The sequence below is a fragment of the Antennarius striatus genome, chromosome 6 (genome assembly GCF_040054535.1).
Source record: "Antennarius striatus isolate MH-2024 chromosome 6, ASM4005453v1, whole genome shotgun sequence".
NCBI classification, from domain to species: Eukaryota; Metazoa; Chordata; class Actinopteri; order Lophiiformes; family Antennariidae; genus Antennarius; species Antennarius striatus.
The window spans coordinates 20,616,970-20,633,072 of NC_090781.1; the positions used below are offsets into that span (position 1 = coordinate 20,616,970).

General features: G+C 42.0%; 4 protein-coding genes across 7 annotated transcripts; 2 read left to right on the forward strand and 2 right to left on the reverse strand.

The window, feature by feature from the left end:
* Positions 1-1,068: 1,068 nt before the first annotated feature.
* On the reverse strand, positions 1,069-3,259 carry rps25 (ribosomal protein S25). The gene is made up of 5 exons (XM_068317695.1): positions 3,200-3,259; positions 2,551-2,640; positions 2,257-2,440; positions 1,219-1,317; positions 1,069-1,126 (listed from the first exon to the last, which is right to left on the reverse strand). The coding sequence occupies exons 1-4, from the start codon at positions 3,200-3,202 to the stop codon at positions 1,223-1,225; spliced, it is 372 nt and encodes a 123-aa protein (XP_068173796.1). The 5' UTR covers positions 3,203-3,259; the 3' UTR covers positions 1,069-1,126; positions 1,219-1,222.
* A 237-nt stretch (positions 3,260-3,496) lies between these two features.
* Positions 3,497-5,349, forward strand: trappc4 (trafficking protein particle complex subunit 4). Its single transcript, XM_068317863.1, has 5 exons — positions 3,497-3,680; positions 3,929-4,103; positions 4,337-4,440; positions 4,649-4,775; positions 5,050-5,349. Exons 1-5 carry the CDS (start codon positions 3,506-3,508, stop codon positions 5,126-5,128), a joined length of 660 nt encoding a protein of 219 aa, XP_068173964.1. The 5' UTR covers positions 3,497-3,505; the 3' UTR covers positions 5,129-5,349.
* Positions 5,350-5,566: 217 nt separating this feature from the next.
* slc37a4a (solute carrier family 37 member 4a) lies at positions 5,567-9,414 on the reverse strand. Its single transcript, XM_068316787.1, has 8 exons — positions 9,048-9,414; positions 8,661-8,893; positions 7,561-7,804; positions 7,078-7,236; positions 6,923-7,008; positions 6,522-6,635; positions 6,279-6,417; positions 5,567-5,964 (listed from the first exon to the last, which is right to left on the reverse strand). The coding sequence occupies exons 1-8, from the start codon at positions 9,193-9,195 to the stop codon at positions 5,798-5,800; spliced, it is 1,290 nt and encodes a 429-aa protein (XP_068172888.1). The 5' UTR covers positions 9,196-9,414; the 3' UTR covers positions 5,567-5,797.
* Positions 9,415-10,548: 1,134 nt separating this feature from the next.
* On the forward strand, positions 10,549-16,061 carry cfap45 (cilia and flagella associated protein 45). Of its 4 annotated transcripts, XM_068316783.1 has the most exons (13): positions 10,549-10,932; positions 11,083-11,211; positions 12,985-13,104; positions 13,503-13,609; positions 13,719-13,863; positions 13,955-14,125; positions 14,243-14,421; positions 14,505-14,634; positions 14,726-14,872; positions 14,969-15,082; positions 15,235-15,428; positions 15,546-15,770; positions 15,863-16,061. In XM_068316783.1, the coding sequence occupies exons 1-13, from the start codon at positions 10,927-10,929 to the stop codon at positions 15,927-15,929; spliced, it is 1,734 nt and encodes a 577-aa protein (XP_068172884.1). In that variant the 5' UTR covers positions 10,549-10,926; the 3' UTR covers positions 15,930-16,061. The 4 variants fall into 4 exon arrangements, 3 of the variants coding, with proteins under 3 accessions (XP_068172884.1, XP_068172885.1, XP_068172886.1); XR_011035535.1 differs by lacking the exon at positions 15,863-16,061 and having other exon boundaries at positions 15,170-15,428; positions 15,546-15,684; XM_068316784.1 differs by lacking the exons at positions 10,549-10,932; positions 11,083-11,211 and adding an exon at positions 12,543-12,612.
* The last annotated feature ends 42 nt before the right edge of the window (positions 16,062-16,103 follow it).

A 16,103-nucleotide genomic window follows, 5' to 3' on the forward strand; every position in this document is an offset into this window, starting at 1 on the left:
AATGACCGACAGTCAACAGACAGCAATGATAAAGATCTGAAGAGGTGAAAGGTCACCTCCATTAAAAAAAGCACCATTTAACATCTCTGTTCTCAGAAGATGCTGGATTTGGGGGGTGGGTGTGAGGGTTGAGGGGGTCATCTGTCAGTGATGAGCATCCTGCAGTTTGTTCTGCAGTCGCTGCTCGAGGTGACGCTGTGCTGTGACAAACTGACTTCTGACAGCATTCATCATCAGGCTCCTATCTTTCATGCCTTGAGCAAACGTCTGACAGCAGAAGCCGCTCCATTTCTTATCAATATCTCATAACCTTTAACCGCCTGAGGATTTTAACACACAAATGGAAGACATTCATGATTAATCTCTCACACAGACTTAGAAATGATCCGTCTTCCACCAGTGGTTCGGATGTCCCTTTGAATTTAGTCAACATCACCGATCGACCTTCCTGGGTGGGGTCTCTGCGACCATTGTTATAAGGTAGGTCGATGATAACACACTAAATGAGGCATGACGATATATGGCTGAAGTCACAGCCACTCATCCCAAGTGGGCCGTTGAGAGCATGACGACCCATGGGAATCATTTGTTAAGAGGTTGGAGTCAATATCGGTCTGTGTTTTGAAAAGACAACAGATCCAACGAGGGGCTTTTAATTAAATGTCAAAAAGGAGCAGGTCGAGTCCCACCCACACCTTAAGTTTTAGTTTAAAGCGTTGATTAGGGCTTCGGCCTCCCCCCATGGGTTGTTTACCAGATTTGAACGATCATCCAAATAAGATTGCAGCTGTCCTTTGGAGATGCTTTGCCGTTAGATCTGGGGCAAACTCAGCCAGCTCAAAAGACTGACATTTTAGGATTTATACCTCACACAGCTTTGAGGCAGGACATAAAGGAAGTCAATCCACTGGGGAAAGCAGTTTTTGCTTGACAGTAAATTTTCAGTCTGGGATCTACAAAACGGTGCCATCCTTATCTAATATTTTCAGTCCGTAGTGTGAAGGACACTTAGAATTTTAATATTTTCACCATTTTAAAACTTACTAGCAAATGAAAAGTCAGACAGAATGTGTTTTCATTTTTTTTTATTCACCTTTCATTATAAACAGGAAGCAAACAGAAGAACCTGCAAGAAGACAAAAACAAGTTGCAGGTCAATGTATGCACCTTAGAAACACAACAACACGGTGAGCAAACGGGACGTTCCTGCTGCCGTACCTGATCATGCCTTCTCCGCTGCTGCCTCCTCGTCTCCACCCTTGGTGTTACGCGTGTAAATCAGCTGTGCTCTGTGTTTGGACACCAGTTTGATCATGCCTGCAACACAGAAGGGGACCATTCGGCCCATCAGTATTCATTCATACTTTTCAAACTCAACCAGCAATCATTGTTTTATTGACCGTATGTGGCAGACCAATTAGACTGAAGGCATCTTTACTTCCACGGTGATGTGTCAGTAAATCAGCCCATTAACACTTTGCATTTCAAAGACAATCAGGGTACCACAAACTCGGTGAGAAAAAAAAATGCTGCAGTTTTAATAATGAATTTCTAATTCAAGTTTCAAATGACAGACAAAAAAATTCACCCTGAAAAGAGACTGAGCTGACATCTTTGAGATGCAAGAATGTCTACAACTTTCATCTAGCAATCTATAAGTGGAATATTTTTACGAGGCGATTTTAAAAGTCAACATTATTTCACAGAAAATGTTAAGGCTGATTAAAGTAATGAGCAGACATTACGCTTCACACAATGGCCACACAAGTCAACATTAACATATGGTGGAACTGTCACAAATACAACAAGCAAGCAGTGATTAAAGCAAGTGGTGCTGACACTGATGTAAGAAATTTAATGTCGCCTCAGAACATGAAACAGTTTCATTTCTGTAGTGGAGACATTGATTTGTAGATTAAATTGTTAAAGAGGGAAAATAAAACATCAATATTCTGGATAATACGACAACGTCAAAATGATTTAAACCATCAGGTTGCAATCTTTGTTTTCTATCTCTCCAGCAGTTTCTCAGGATCCAGTTTTCAAAGGCGATTTTTTAAAAATCTAATTCTTCACTTTTCATTATATGTCTACTTTTCCAGTATAAGTTTAATTTCAAAATGCCTGCCGGCCAAAAAAGTTATGAGCTGAGCTGAGACTTAAGCAACAAGATCAAAATGTGTTCAATCCATTTCTCTTGGATGTGGTACTTCATCTGATCATGCACTGTTGGAGGCTACCAGCAGCTGAATTCACCTTTGGCAAGCAGTTCCTGAAGGGCATTCCTGGCCAGGGAGCCACGGATCTTCAGCCTCTCAGACACGACGGCAGGGGTAATGAGTTTGTAGTTCGGAACTTCTTTGTACAGCTTGTCGTAGGTCGCCTTGTCGAAGAGGACCAGGTTGTTGAGCTTATCTCTCACCTTTCCTTTGGACCACTTCTGCTCAGAGCCAAAAGAGACGTGTTCAACAAGCAGTGCTTCTGATCAAAAGCTATGGAGTAACAACAGCATGTAGGGCTATTTTTCTGAACATGTCCCAACTATCTTACCTTCTTTTTGGCTTTGCCTCCAGACTTGTTGACTGGGTCCTTGTCCTTCTTGGACTTCCCGGAGTCCTTTTTCTTGTCTGGTTTAGGAGGCTGGAATCAGATGTAACAACATTTACCACCATCTCCTCTGAGCAAATACATACATTTACGTGTAGGACTGTTTCTACGTTAATAGCATTAATTACAATCAGACTACCAGGCTGCTGGCCAGAGCAAACAACTAGACATTAACTTGGCCGTCCGGCATTGGGTGGCCTTGTCAGCGGATCGTTAGTCGCTAGCTACGAGACTAGCAGTGCCGGTTGTCTCTTATTACAAACAGCACGCATACGGCCAAAATTACCGTAAGTGCCTTATCTATTGATTTAGTTCTGCATTGTGCTATGTAGTGATCGACATTTCTTTTTGGCTCATTTTGTGCAAGTTCAAAATAGCATGAAAGCATGGTGGATTAGCCAGTTAGCTGAATAGCCAGTCTCCGAATGAGTATTTAAAACTGTTTACTTCATTTACACACTGCTATCTCACACGTGGGAGAGCTAACTGCTGCTGTTGTCGGTTATTCCGCATCACCGAAAACGAAAATTTGTTGTAGAAACGTCGGAAATTTTAACTTTCTGTAAAAAAAAACGTGTAATAATGGCCTCACCATGTTTCCTCGTCAAGATGTCGGAGCGAAAGGAAGTTAGACCGTGCTAAAGCCGTTTAGAGAACCCGTATATGCGGAAACAGAACAAGGACTTATGGGAAATTGAGTTTTTCTTCCTGACGTTTACATTGATTTTGTATTATGCTGTCTATTAAGTAAGTCAGGGATGCAAGTAATATAAGTAATGTTAAGTAATATAAATGTAAAAAATAATTTTAAATCAAATTATTTAAATTGTTCTGTCTTTTGACTCTTTTCCATACGACTCACGTGACAATTTTGTCAGCTGGGCCGGAAGTTGTAAAGATGGTGATCTTCAGTGTTTATGTGGTGAACAAGGCTGGAGGTTTAATTTACCAATATGACAATTATGTACCGAGGACGGAGGTGGAAAAGACTTTTAGTTATCCTTTAGATTTAGTGCTAAAGCATCACGATGAAAAGGTCGTCGTATCATTTGGACAGCGGGACGGATTCAAAGGTGAAGTTTTAGCATATCTTTAGCTCCGCTCTTAGCCAATTTAGCTAGCTTGGAATAGCCTAATACTGTATTATTGAAGAGGTGAGACAAATGTCAGAACTACATTAGAAATATTTATTTGAACTTTTTTCTTTTGAAATTTTAATATTATATTGTTCCATACTGACATTAAATAACTCCGTAATAAGCAACAAGTGTATTCTAGCCAAGAGAGGGGCGAGTTGGAATCATGTGTTTTCATTCTCCAGTGGGCCATGCAGTGCTTGCCATTAATGGAGTTGATGTTGTCGGGAAGAACACGGCTGAAGGAAAGGACATCCTGGAATACTTAAAAGATCCTGCAAATTATCCTGTGTCCATTCGCTTTGGAAGGGCACGGCTTAGTTCCAACGAGAAGCTGATGCTGGCGTCGATGTTCCATTCGTGAGTAACATCCATGTTTCATATTTACGCCAGCTCGGTAGTGAGACCAGGTTCCTGCCACATTCCTGTCTCGCATTCACCCCAGTAAGCTAAATACAACATTCATACAGATCAGTTATGTGTAGCCAGTATTTGCCCTGCTAACTAAAGATGTTAGAATATTCTGCCACCAATCAGTCCATATGCATCCCTCTCATTGAGCATTAAACTTCCTGTCTTTGTGTTTTCCGCAGATTATTTGCCATAGGATCACAGCTGTCCCCTGAAGTTGGCAGCTCAGGGATTGAGATGCTCGAAACAGATGTTTTTAAGCTCCATTGCTTCCAGACTCTGACAGGTCGGTGCAATAATTTTTGTAATGAGTCATTGAAAAAAAAAGAAAAAAACAGATTTTGATAATCAGTTCCTCTGGTCCATGAAAAAGGTCAAGCCACTCGGTATAATCTGTATAAATCCTCCCCGATATGCCTCATTTCTTTATTTTTGACAGTATCTATTTTAAACTGATGTATTTCTCTCTGGTCACTCCATCTTTGTTCTTCTAGGGATAAAATTTATTGTACTAGCGGACCCTCGTCAATCTGGTATCGATGCACTTCTGAGGAAAATCTATGAGATCTATTCAGACTTTGCCCTTAAGAATCCATTCTATTCTTTGGAAATGCCAATCAGGTAATGTACAGAATTAAGGGTTTTTCACTGTGTTTTATGTGTCTCTGAATTAGAGCGGCACAGTAGTGTTAGCAATAATTGTCACAAGATACGTGTGTGTAATTCATGTGCTATTAAGATTCTTATCATTTTGGTTGCTTAAAATCTATACAACCCTACCATGACATGATATGCTTTGTAGCCCTACTTCAGAGTAACATTTGGTTCTTGACACATTATCAGTGACTTCCCATTTCTTGATTTTCTGTCATAAATATTTGATGTAATTTTTTAGGTGTGAACTTTTCGATCAGAATCTAAAGAGTGCTCTTGAGATTGCAGAAAAAGCTGGCAACTTTGGAGCCGGATCGTGAACCAAAGCACACGAGAGAGATAACGTCACACCACTATAGTCATTGACTTTATGTGGCTGTGGTTAAAGTTCAGTTGGATGGTCCTTTTCCCAGTTATCTGAATGGGAGTTAACACGTTGTAAATAAGTCATGATTTGTAAATATTAATATTAATTAAATGACAGTATGTGAATTTTCCATGTCTTGTTTTTGGATGTATTTGTTTTGAATGAATAAAGTGATTTGACTGTAGTCTACTGACTGTTTAAACTTTAGCCTCTGATTGTTCTGATAAACAGACCACACACTTTACAAACACATAAACAAGGTAATGTAATTCCCTTCATGAGTCAATATTACCCGGAAGTTTCTGAGGGTTTCTTTAAGCATAGATATTTTACAATACTAAAGCATCTAAACCAGATTCTAGTTTTGATTTATATCATTAAAATACTCCAATGGCTCTCAGCAACACTTTATTAAATTACATTCACAACATGCATTCATGTGTTAACAGACAAAATTCTGTAGGTTTAAAAAAATGCACCTTTCAGTTTACTGCAAAAAACATGCTTAACATTTAAGCATCCATTTAACTTTGGTCCCAAGTTATTGGACGCAATGTCTGAAAAGAGACAGAAGACAATAGAAAGATGGCTCAGAATATCCGCTAGAGGTGTGATGGAGGTTTCAGTTGTCTTTCTTGGACACGTGTCCCATCTTGGTTCGCATGTTGCGCAGCAGGAAGAACATAACAGTGACACTGACGCAGACAATTTCTGCTACCCAGAAGGCCGTTGCCCAGCCATGGTGCTTGGCGATGGTGCTGAATGGTAGACCAGACAGGAAGCCACCAACTGGGGATGACGCAAATGCAAATATTCTGTTTTACTTCAGTTAATCATCATTTCCCTCCTCTCTAATCATGCTGCCACCTTTCTAAATGTTCCTCCACCTGCTCCCTGCTTTCACAGCAAATCACAATGTCTACAAACATCATGTTCAATGGAGATTTCTATCTAACTAAACTAACTAAATCAAATGAGTCAGCGAGTAACTACTGGTGTGCAGTTCCGTTATACCCATGAAGGAATGCAGCAGCAGCTAACATAAGCTTTTTGTCAATTTTTGCAACATGTGGCTGCTCTAAAATCAAAGCCAATCGACTCACCGTTGGCCATCAAGGCAGCGATTGCATGTGATGTCCCACAAAAATTGGACGGTGCGCTCTCGCTGGCTATGAGTCCAAACAATCCGACAGGTCCGTAACAAGAGAAACCAAAGGCAGCGCCCAAGGTGAGAATCCACACCTTAGTGCACAAATGAGAGAGACACCATGAGAGGTCTGACACAGTGAAATGGGGTGTGGGGTGACAGGGGGGTTCGGGGTGGTTGGGAAGTCAGCATCAGATACCTGTGAGCTCTCTGGTGTGACGGTGACTCTGAACAGGTACATGGACACACACATCCCAACCATCATCCAGATCAGGACAAAATGACGAGGGTTGCCGTAGATTTTCATGCCTTGCTGTAGAAAACAAAAACGGTACAAAGAGAAGAAGGTGATAATAAACAGAACTGGACTGGATTTTGCTGTGGCAAATTTCTACTCAGAAATACAATTTTACGATTGATTAGCTTGTGTCAGCATTCTGCGAGCTTTTTACTTTTAAGTGAGGTGAGAGGTCTGTGCGACTGCATGAACAAACAGGTATAGGAGGAGGTGGGGTGACTGTGTAATGAAACATAGGCAGTACAGAACCAGCAGCTCGTGGACATCTAAAAAAAAACAAAAAACACAATAAATAAACTCACTTTGGCCACAGCCCTGTCAGAGAGGACACCTGATGCCAAACTCCCCAACAGACCTCCGATCTCCAGGGCACTCATAAATGAGCTACCTATGAAGAAGAATATACAGTAAGCAGACGAACCACATCCCTCTACAGCAAGTGGAGGTGTCGTTATACCAGTGAGGGCAGACTGGCCCTTGTCTTGGATGAGAAACAGCTGACCCCAGTCGGTATAGACCGTCTTCACCCCAAACGCCACCATGTAGGTCACAGACAGCACCCACAGGTAGGGCGAGAGCAGGAATTCAGTAAAGGTGCTTTCATCACTGGAGGATCCTGAGCAGGAAGCAAATGGACTGAGGGTTATTTGTCAGTCTCTATGTTTTTTTTATGAAACATTAACAACAACACGGCACAACGGGCGTGGGAGTGGGAGGGATCTGTGCTTCCAATCAGATTGAAACGTACGACTACTTTACACAAGACATCTGAGTGACATGTGAGAGTTGCAGCGGGTGCAGAGTCCGTCAACCTTTAGTCGAAAACCAGAGGCACCTATGAGCAATGTTTACACAAATGTACTGTATGAATTAGGTAGAGCAATGTTGGAGAAACGTGACGGCTGGAAAATGTGTGATGTCCGGCAAACGTCCAGCTCACCTCCTTTCTGTTTCTTGGCTGCTGTCTCTATGTTAGGCAGTCCCACATCCTTAGGCTCGTTCTTGATGAGCAGCAGACAGACGAAGGAGAACGCCACACAGGTCATCCCAGATACTGACAGCATTGCCCTCCAGCTGTACGTTTGGGCCAACACCGTGGCAATAATGGGGCCAGAGCTGCCGGCCAGATTCATGCTGCAGGACAGAATGGACCACCACGTCCCAAACTGAGAGGGCTCGAACCACTGAGAGGGAGACATCATGACAGAGTTGAAGCAAAGACTCATTAACTGTCCTTCCGTTGGATGTTAATATTTCTAGAATGTAACACTACAAGTTTCTGAGTACACTATAAATTAAAAAAAAAAGAAGAAAATTGTTATTTAGTTGATTTTAGCCCATGCATGTAAACAAAAAGGGCAGCAGTAGGTCAGTCCACAAAGTCTTGGACTAGGGACCGGAAGTCACTAGTTTGAAACCCAAGCCGGTTTAAAAAAAATTCTGGTGTGTGAACTGGCAGTTCATCTCCCGAGCACTGCCAAGGTGCCCTTGAGCAAGGCACCGTCCCCTTTATAAGCTGCTCATTGGGTGCACCTCGAAGTCGCTGCCTGCTGCTCTACCTCCCCATCACTTGCGTGCGTACAGGTCCCTTGTGTGTGTCATAGTCCTAGTCAACTTTATTGTCAAATGTACCATATATGCGGTATTTATAAAGTATCTATATAACTATCTATGCACAACAAACAGCACAGATGAAATTACAGTCCTCTTAGACCCACAGGCAGTAAAAAACACACACAAGAACTGTTCTAGCAGGAGAGGAGTCCCTGCGGGTGCACGAGCCACCATCCTATCCTATCCCAAATAGGTTTGTCGTGGTGAAACCCAATAGAACCCAAAAGTGTGTGTGTGTGTTTGTGTTATGGGCCTGTACTCCCATATACAGATATATAGTGTGACTAACAATCAGTGTGTGTAGAGTGGAAAGATAATTTGCCCTACAGGGGACAGTAATGTAAATTGAATTTAAGTTTTCAAAAGTCCTTTAAATACTGATTATTAATCCTGAAATGAGTTCAGCAGTGATTGTGATCCGGGTACCTTACGCAGCACCCTGCCACAGGGGGGCCAGCCGAGACCTTGGGCTAGACCGTTGAGGAACCACAGGGCAGAAAAGACGGCGACGGTGGAGGACCAGGAGAAGATAATATTGATGCCTCCAACCATGCAAAGGCCAATGGAGAAGAGCCAGCGACCACTGATTTGGTCCGAAAGCACGCCGCTGATGAACTTACTGATGGCGTAGGCCAAAGACTGACTGCTGGTGATCGTGCCTGAAAGAAAGGAGTGCAGGAGAACAGATGTGTGTGTTCATTACAAAGAAACGACAAATAAAATTAACACAAGTAAATATTGTTGTCACATATTATGCATTGTATGACAGAAGCAGAGCAGATATATAGTTGTCCATGATCTACGGTTTCATACCCAGGTCATCTTTATCCAGCTTGATTTCTTGCATTATAGAAGGCATCACAAAGGAGAATGTTTTTCTGTTGAAGTAATACAGAGTATAGCCAACAAACATGGCCATAAATATTGTTCCTCTGTAGTATCCATAACCCCCTGAGGCCATGGCTGCAGCTTTAGTCCAATAAAGATGATTAAAAATATAAGGACAGAGGAAAAAACTCAGAGCAGAGCGCAGTTTGTCAGACGAATGTTGTCTCGGACAGTGAACTTTGCTTCAGGATCCACTGTTCAGAAGCAGCTGCTTACAAGCTGACAAATGTTCGCAATCAAGAGGGGAAGTTAATGGTCAACTTCTCTACCCCAAAGAAGATATAATCTGGGTACAATTTGCTGCTTGCCATCCAGAAAGGGGGGAAAAGGGATGCAGTCACCAGTTTGTTACATCATCAACATTGTTTGTTTTCTTTGGGCACCAATTTAGGAAAAAGGTCCTCCTGCTTGTCCTTCTTTTAATCTGTTCCTGTTTTCATTCAAGGATGTCATGGAGCGTATCCATAGATTTCTGTGGTTAATGATTTACTGGGGAGTCCAACAGTCAGCGCAGATCAGTGTGTGGCTCCTCTCTGAGACAAAACATATCCAGAAGGCAGAAATTACCCCAAAAATGCATGCAAAATTGCAAAATGCAGATGATGATGATGACAGTGTGGGTAAGATCTAAATAAGACATCTGTTGGAATAAATAAATAGGTTATTTGTCTGATTTAATTTCAAGTCTGTGCAAAATCTAACACAAAAAACCCTTACATTTAAATCTTTCACACCCATCCAAAGACATTTGCAGCCTGACAGGCTTCTTTTTTTGTATGAAATCAACATCTCTTCAGTTGTCAGCGCAGAGCAGGTCACCACTGAAACCTTAAAGACCCTACAAACTGTGCATATACATGCTAGTCCTCATTAAATCACGATTATGATGTAAAAGGAAAAGAAAAGGCTTCAGACTGGTGTACAACGTGAGTGACAGGAAACACAATTGATCATACATGTGCAAATAGGAACTAAAAAGTCATTAAAAGACAGCAGCTATGAGAGAAAATAATACTTTAGCTACACACTGAATGATCTTCAGCAAGAAGGTTGTGGACTGATAATTATAAAATCTCCTAAATGTCTTTATCAAGAGCTGTTAAGTTCCAACAGATAACCAGTAGATGGCGGCATTTAGGCCTTGTTCAGACTGGTAGCCTATACAGAATACGATTTTTAGCCTATCCAGATTGATATCGGATATTGTTTGTAGTCTGAACAGTCACATACCATGATATCCGATTTTTCCAGGACGGATTGAAACCATAATATTCGGGAGGTAGTTTTGTGTCGGATATGGACAAGATGCGTCTCAGTCTGAACAGCTCCAAACACTGATCGGATATGGCGCTCTGTGACGTCACTGTACACGACGCGAGAGAAAGGCGCCAGAAGGAGGAGCGGCACGCATTACGGAGCAGTAAAAGAAAATGAATCAGGTTGAGAACGGCAGCCCCTGGACTGACGAGGAGACTAGAGTAACTCTGTGGGGAGACAGCTCAACTCAAGAAAACCTTGTGGGTATGTACAGAGATAAAGTAGTTTTAATGAAAGGCAACAGGCAACGGTGGCTGCAATGCCAGAGGAAGATAAAAGGTCTTAAAAGCAAGTTTAAAGAAATTAAAGATGGCAACAACAGGCAACAAAGGAAAAGAAGAAGAACAAAAGTGGGGCAGGGCGAAAGACTTGGACCCTTAATGAAATGCTGGACAACATCCTTAGGGACAAGCCCAGTGTTCACCCGCTGCTTGTGATCAACAGCTCTACACCCAACAAAGAAGTCGCGGAGATTTGAACAGCGGCAATGCAGGTGAGCAACGTTAATAGAGTTCACTAACGTTGTTGAAACACGTTTCTTTCCCACCTTGCAGCGTATGTTACCGAAGTGTCAGTGTTACGTTCCAACCAACTAATTATTTTTACCTGAACTTAATCTTGTTATCCACCCATGTTTTCCTAGATGGCACACATTCTGAGTCTGATGAGTCCAACATCAGAAGTCCAGCTCCCTCTGGAGTCCTCTCACCCCACTCTGGTACTCCCTCCACATCTGGACATGGAGAATTTTCTGGAACTGGTCCAGAACGTGGTAATAGAATAGAATAGAAAGCCTTTATTGTCATTATACATTGTAAAATGAGATTTGGGTGTTTGCATGCTGGGACCACCAGTGTCCTCTAACCCTAGTGGGACATTTCACAGAAATAGCTTGTACAGTAAGCGCCTCCCTTACTGCCTGGTCCAACAAGATTCTCAGCATCGTCATTGGATTCCACCATTGGTTCTGGGTCTTGTGCATCCTCCTGGTGGTCTTCAAAGACATCCTGGTCTTCAATAACATCCCCTTCGACTTCAGAGATGTGTAAAACACAGCAAGCTGTTAAAGTAAAATCACATAATCAGACTTGTGGAGGTTGCAAGCTTTTTCACAAGCAGTGAGTTATCAGTAGGTACCTGTGATGAAAAAAGGCACATTCATGATGTCCACACACATCTGTTTGCTCAAGCACCACTACCTGCTCTTAAGTCTCCCAAATGAACACTCAATGGTCATTGTGGCTCATTGTGGCTTCCTTCCTTGAAAGGAAATCTGATTGGTATCCGATAGGCCTGTCATGTTTCTTCTCAGGGCCCACTTTAGATTAAAATTACAGCATCGTAAAAATTCCTTCCACCTTTATACAATCTGCTTTCTCTTCTAGAGCCAAAAGAGCATGAAATACAGTAACTGTCCTGACGATATGGAAAAACCTTCACAAATCCCTATGTTAACCTGTAAATGAAATGTATTTAAAGCATCAAGTCTCACCAGGACTTTAAATTTAAAATTTTTATGTTTATATTTTTGGATGGATAAATCTGTTTATATTTTTATATTTAATCTTATAATGTTGAAATATGTACACGTAAATCTGCAAAGCACATTTTCTTCTCGAGACTAAAATATTTAATTAAACATAAAATGGCTTTAGAAAATGTAGTGTCTAACTTTAATTTAAATTTTATTTTATTTTTTTACAAAAAAAAAAGATTAAAAACAATTCCCCATATTAATTAGAATATTTTAAACTATGTAAACAAATAAAATACAATTATAAAGTGGTTCCTGGAGTGGTCAGCGTACAGGTGAACTTACTTAACCTTTCAGCGGTGACGAGTTTCTCCACTTGGCGCATTTATATTTCCGTAATGAATATCCTGGTCTGCTTGAAGTTGAGCATCGCGTCTATTTGGTTAAGCTGTCAGCTGGAGCGGAAGTAAACTGGAAGTTCTCCATCCGACAAGACTACGGTCTTCTGTTGTCTTCCGGTATTATCTTCCTCGTCGTCAGTGATTGGTTCAGGTGAGGAGCTGAGGAATTCTGCCGCTCTGATTGGACGATACGGATCACATTGGCACACAAATCTGAAAACTTTATTTAGAGAAGAAATTTATGACAGAGTGGGTCTCACGATGTCCAACAAATCATTTTGCTTCTTGTCAATTCCAGGTAATTTCTTTCTTAAATAATAAGATTTTACGTCATCTCCGTTTTGTTCTTTTTGTTCCCATGGCAACAGACAACAAAATTTCGTAACCAAGCTAGAATCGATTATAATAAAACACGGAGCTCTTTTTATTATCATTTCTGGCAACTTACTAAACAAAAGTTCTAAAATATCTAAGGACATAACCATTTATATATCGAATAGTGTACATTACTAACAAGAGACCATGGTAAGTAGCTTTTATAATAACCAATATAATAAGATGCAATTCTGATTACACCATACCTTCATCATTCATAATTTTGTGTGCGCGTGTGTATGCGCGTGCGTGAGCGTGTGTGTGTTATTCATGAAATGTGTTTTAATCCCTGCAGAGACTGGGATCCGGCTCAAGGACTTCAAGGAATTCAAGGAGCAGCTCTGACAGCCGTCGGTACCGGACGCTGGCCCCAAATTCTCAGGTGGATGAAACCCTTTTTGGGAATCCTAAACCAGTAAGTGAATATGTCCGTGGAAAATGTGACAGTAGTCATTTTTTAAATATTTTAATTATATTTTGTAAGTGACACATAGACATGAATGGTAGATTGCTACAAAGCAGGACAGGCAGCAGAGGGAGTAGAAACTTTTAATGTGGTCGATAACAATTAACATAATTTTATAGCGCTGATATTAATAATAAAATGATCATTATGTAATGACAATTATACATATTAAGATGTAGGTCCTTTATCGGAGGACAGAACATCCCCCAAACCCTCTGTGGGCTGGATGAATAATTGATTGATGAACTGATAAACTAGAAGGGAACTCAATAGTTTGTGGGGCCCAAAAACCCCCTTGAATTCAAATGAATACTAGATATTGTCAACCAGCTCATGTATCATCATAGTTAGACAGACGTGGAAACTCGGCACCAAAAGCCAAGAATCAATCACAGAACAGAGAAGAAGGCACGACTATTCAGCTCATCTCAAAAGACCTGATCCGTAATCTCAGGTAGGTGCACACCTACATGATCATATGTCAGTTCATCTGTGTGAGTGAAAAGGATATTTCAAGCAAAATTGCTGGGTAATATTTAATAAATCCCTACCTGTTATGTCAGGGTCCCATTCAGGGATCCCTCAGGGGAATCCGTCATCCTACCTTCAGATAAGTTTGAGCAAATCACTGCGAGGTCCCGGGTCCTCACCAAAGAGGAGAAGGAGGCACAGAAGGAGGCCCATCAGAGGAAGAGACAAGAAGAAATAGTAAGGAAAAACTCTCATCAAAACAATCCTTTATTTGGAGGTGTACAAAAAATTAAGTCCTTCACTGTTTTTTTAAATGTCTGTTATGAAGGCAGCTGCAGAAGAAAGGAATCTCCAAATCCTTCAGGCAGACCAGTCCGGCATGGGGAACAAGGTTCTGACTGAATTGGAACAAGAGGCCCAGCACCATGCACAGTGCTTGGTGGAGCGGGCCAGAGCCGTAAGGGCAGAGCAAGAGGAAGAGATTAAAAAGCTCAACAAGGTAGAAGGAGAATGTGAATGGTCAAACTTTAAATGAAAGTAAACTATTGGCAGCACTGCTGATTTTTTGATATGAATGCCATCTGGACATCAATACTTGTGTTTGTGGTCTCCTTAGTTGATTCTCAGTGCTCAGTGTCAAGCGACACGAGATGCCCAGATCCTGGAAAAGAAAGAGATCCAGAAGGAGCTGTCAGAAGAGGAGAAGCGTCTGGATGCCATGATGGAGCTGGAACGTCGCAAGGCTTTGGAGACTGAGGAGCAGATTCATGAGCTGCGCAAACAGCAGAGGATCAGGTGAAGGGCAAATCCACACACATGGAATGCTTTTTTAAAAAAAGGCTTCTAGTTTCAAATGATTGTTTATTGTTATGTTTTAGTGGGATGCAACAAATTTACGAGCAGATCCAGAAACGTCTGGAAGACAAAAATATGGAGGAGGAGATGAAAGAGCACGAGAAACAGCGGATACGAGATACACTGGAGAAAATGAACTTAGAAGACCTCCAGGTCACACACGCACACGCACACACACACACACACACACACACACACGGATGATCAATCACGTCTTGACAGTTTTTTCTCTGATTCCTTCTAGGCCCTGGAGAAGAAGAGGAAGGAGCAACAGCTGCTGCAGGTGGAGATCATGCGAATCAATGCTGAGACCATGCAAACCAAGGAGCAAATGAGGGAGGAGGAGAAGCTGGCTGACTTGAGAGAAATGGAATACATACGAAAAAAAATGGTCAGATGAGGAATAAAGCTGCATATTTAAATCCCTTGCACGTACATAAACGCACAGTTCAGTCAAACAACGCTCTGTGTTTCATGACTCCTGCAGGAGCGAGAAGCAGAACATGAAGCAGAGCAGAGAAGAATCAAGAAGGAGAAGGAGCTGGAAATTACCAGGATGAGGGCTCGACAAGAAAGAGCAAAAGACTACAAAGCTGAACAGGTCAGGGGTCAAATAAAAAATCTAAGCGTGACTGGAAAAATTCAATTGTAAGAACGTAACGTGTCACATTTTTAAATGCTCACACAGATTCATGGAATTCAAAGCATTTTGTGTATCTTTATGTCCAAACTGTGCGCCCATGAACTCGTAAGGATGCACTCCGTGCTCGGAGACATCAAGAAAGTGCAGACAGAGAATGGAGGAGAAAGGAGAAGGAGCTGGCTGCCAAGAAAGCGCAGGACGACGCAATGCTGAGGGCGGCTCGCGTGGAGCAGGTTCACTGCAAAGAACACCTCCTGTCCATGGAGGCTGGTCGGGAGAAGGCCGAGTTTGAGCGGGTGCTGAAGTAAGAAACTGCCATCAAACCACTGCAGTGCCACAGCCGTACAATTCCATCAGTTCAGACTCCTTACACCGGCTTTTAATAAGTTTCCCCTACGTCTTCCACTTTTTCTTTACAAAGGGTGCAACAGGAAGCGATTATGAAAGAGAAGGAAGAGGAGGGGAAGCAACGTCAGAAAGCTCAACGTCACGCCGAGGCCATCCGGAATCAGGTGCGGGAATGCGAGCTGTCGGCCATCGCTCAACGCAGACAAACCTTCAAGGAGGCCGATCGGTTGATGGAGGAGGCCCGGCAGAGACAAGCACGCCTCAACGAGATCAAACAGAAGAAGCTGAGAGAACTGAAGTCAGTACAGGCCAGTTCACGACACGGCTGCCTTATACGGAATTTCCGGTGTGTGTGTGTGTGTTTAATCTCATGTGTTTGTTAATGTCTAGGGCTACCGGGCTCTCAGAGAAGTACTGCAGAGAAGTGGAACGGAAAACCCGGGCCGTTGAACCGTGATTCCCTCAGTAGATCCAGGATGACATGAAGCCGGCACAAGTATTGTTTCTTCAATCATTAATCAGCTTTTGGGCAGTGATGTGTTGTTCTTGTACTGCAGCATAATTGCAGAAATGAAATGAAATAAAATAACGTGAGACATTTCTCTCATTCATACTGATTCCACAGGCAGAC

Bases quoted from the DNA above. Each gene is read 5' to 3' on its own strand.
- rps25 (XM_068317695.1), bottom strand. The intron at 2,441-2,550 runs GTAAGATAGTTG...GGCTCTGAGCAG, and splicing joins GAGGCAAAGCCAAAAAGAAG to AAGTGGTCCAAAGGAAAGGT. The intron at 1,318-2,256 runs GTGAATTCAGCT...TCTGTGTTGCAG, and splicing joins TCAGGAACTGCTTGCCAAAG to GCATGATCAAACTGGTGTCC.
- trappc4 (XM_068317863.1), top strand. From the start codon at position 3,506: ATGGTGATCTTCAGTGTTTATGTGGTGAACAAGGCTGGAGGTTTAATT. The intron at 3,681-3,928 runs GTGAAGTTTTAG...TTCATTCTCCAG, and splicing joins ACAGCGGGACGGATTCAAAG to TGGGCCATGCAGTGCTTGCC. The intron at 4,776-5,049 runs GTAATGTACAGA...GTAATTTTTTAG, and splicing joins TCTTTGGAAATGCCAATCAG to GTGTGAACTTTTCGATCAGA.
- slc37a4a (XM_068316787.1), bottom strand. From the start codon at position 9,195: ATGGCCTCAGGGGGTTATGGATACTACAGAGGAACAATATTTATGGCC. The intron at 6,636-6,922 runs GTGAGTTTATTT...TGTTTTCTACAG, and splicing joins CTGACAGGGCTGTGGCCAAA to CAAGGCATGAAAATCTACGG. The intron at 6,418-6,521 runs GTATCTGATGCT...TTGTGCACTAAG, and splicing joins TCACACCAGAGAGCTCACAG to GTGTGGATTCTCACCTTGGG.
- cfap45 (XM_068316783.1), top strand. The intron at 13,864-13,954 runs GTAAGGAAAAAC...TCTGTTATGAAG, and splicing joins GGAAGAGACAAGAAGAAATA to GCAGCTGCAGAAGAAAGGAA. The intron at 15,429-15,545 runs GTAAGAAACTGC...TTCTTTACAAAG, and splicing joins GAGTTTGAGCGGGTGCTGAA to GGTGCAACAGGAAGCGATTA.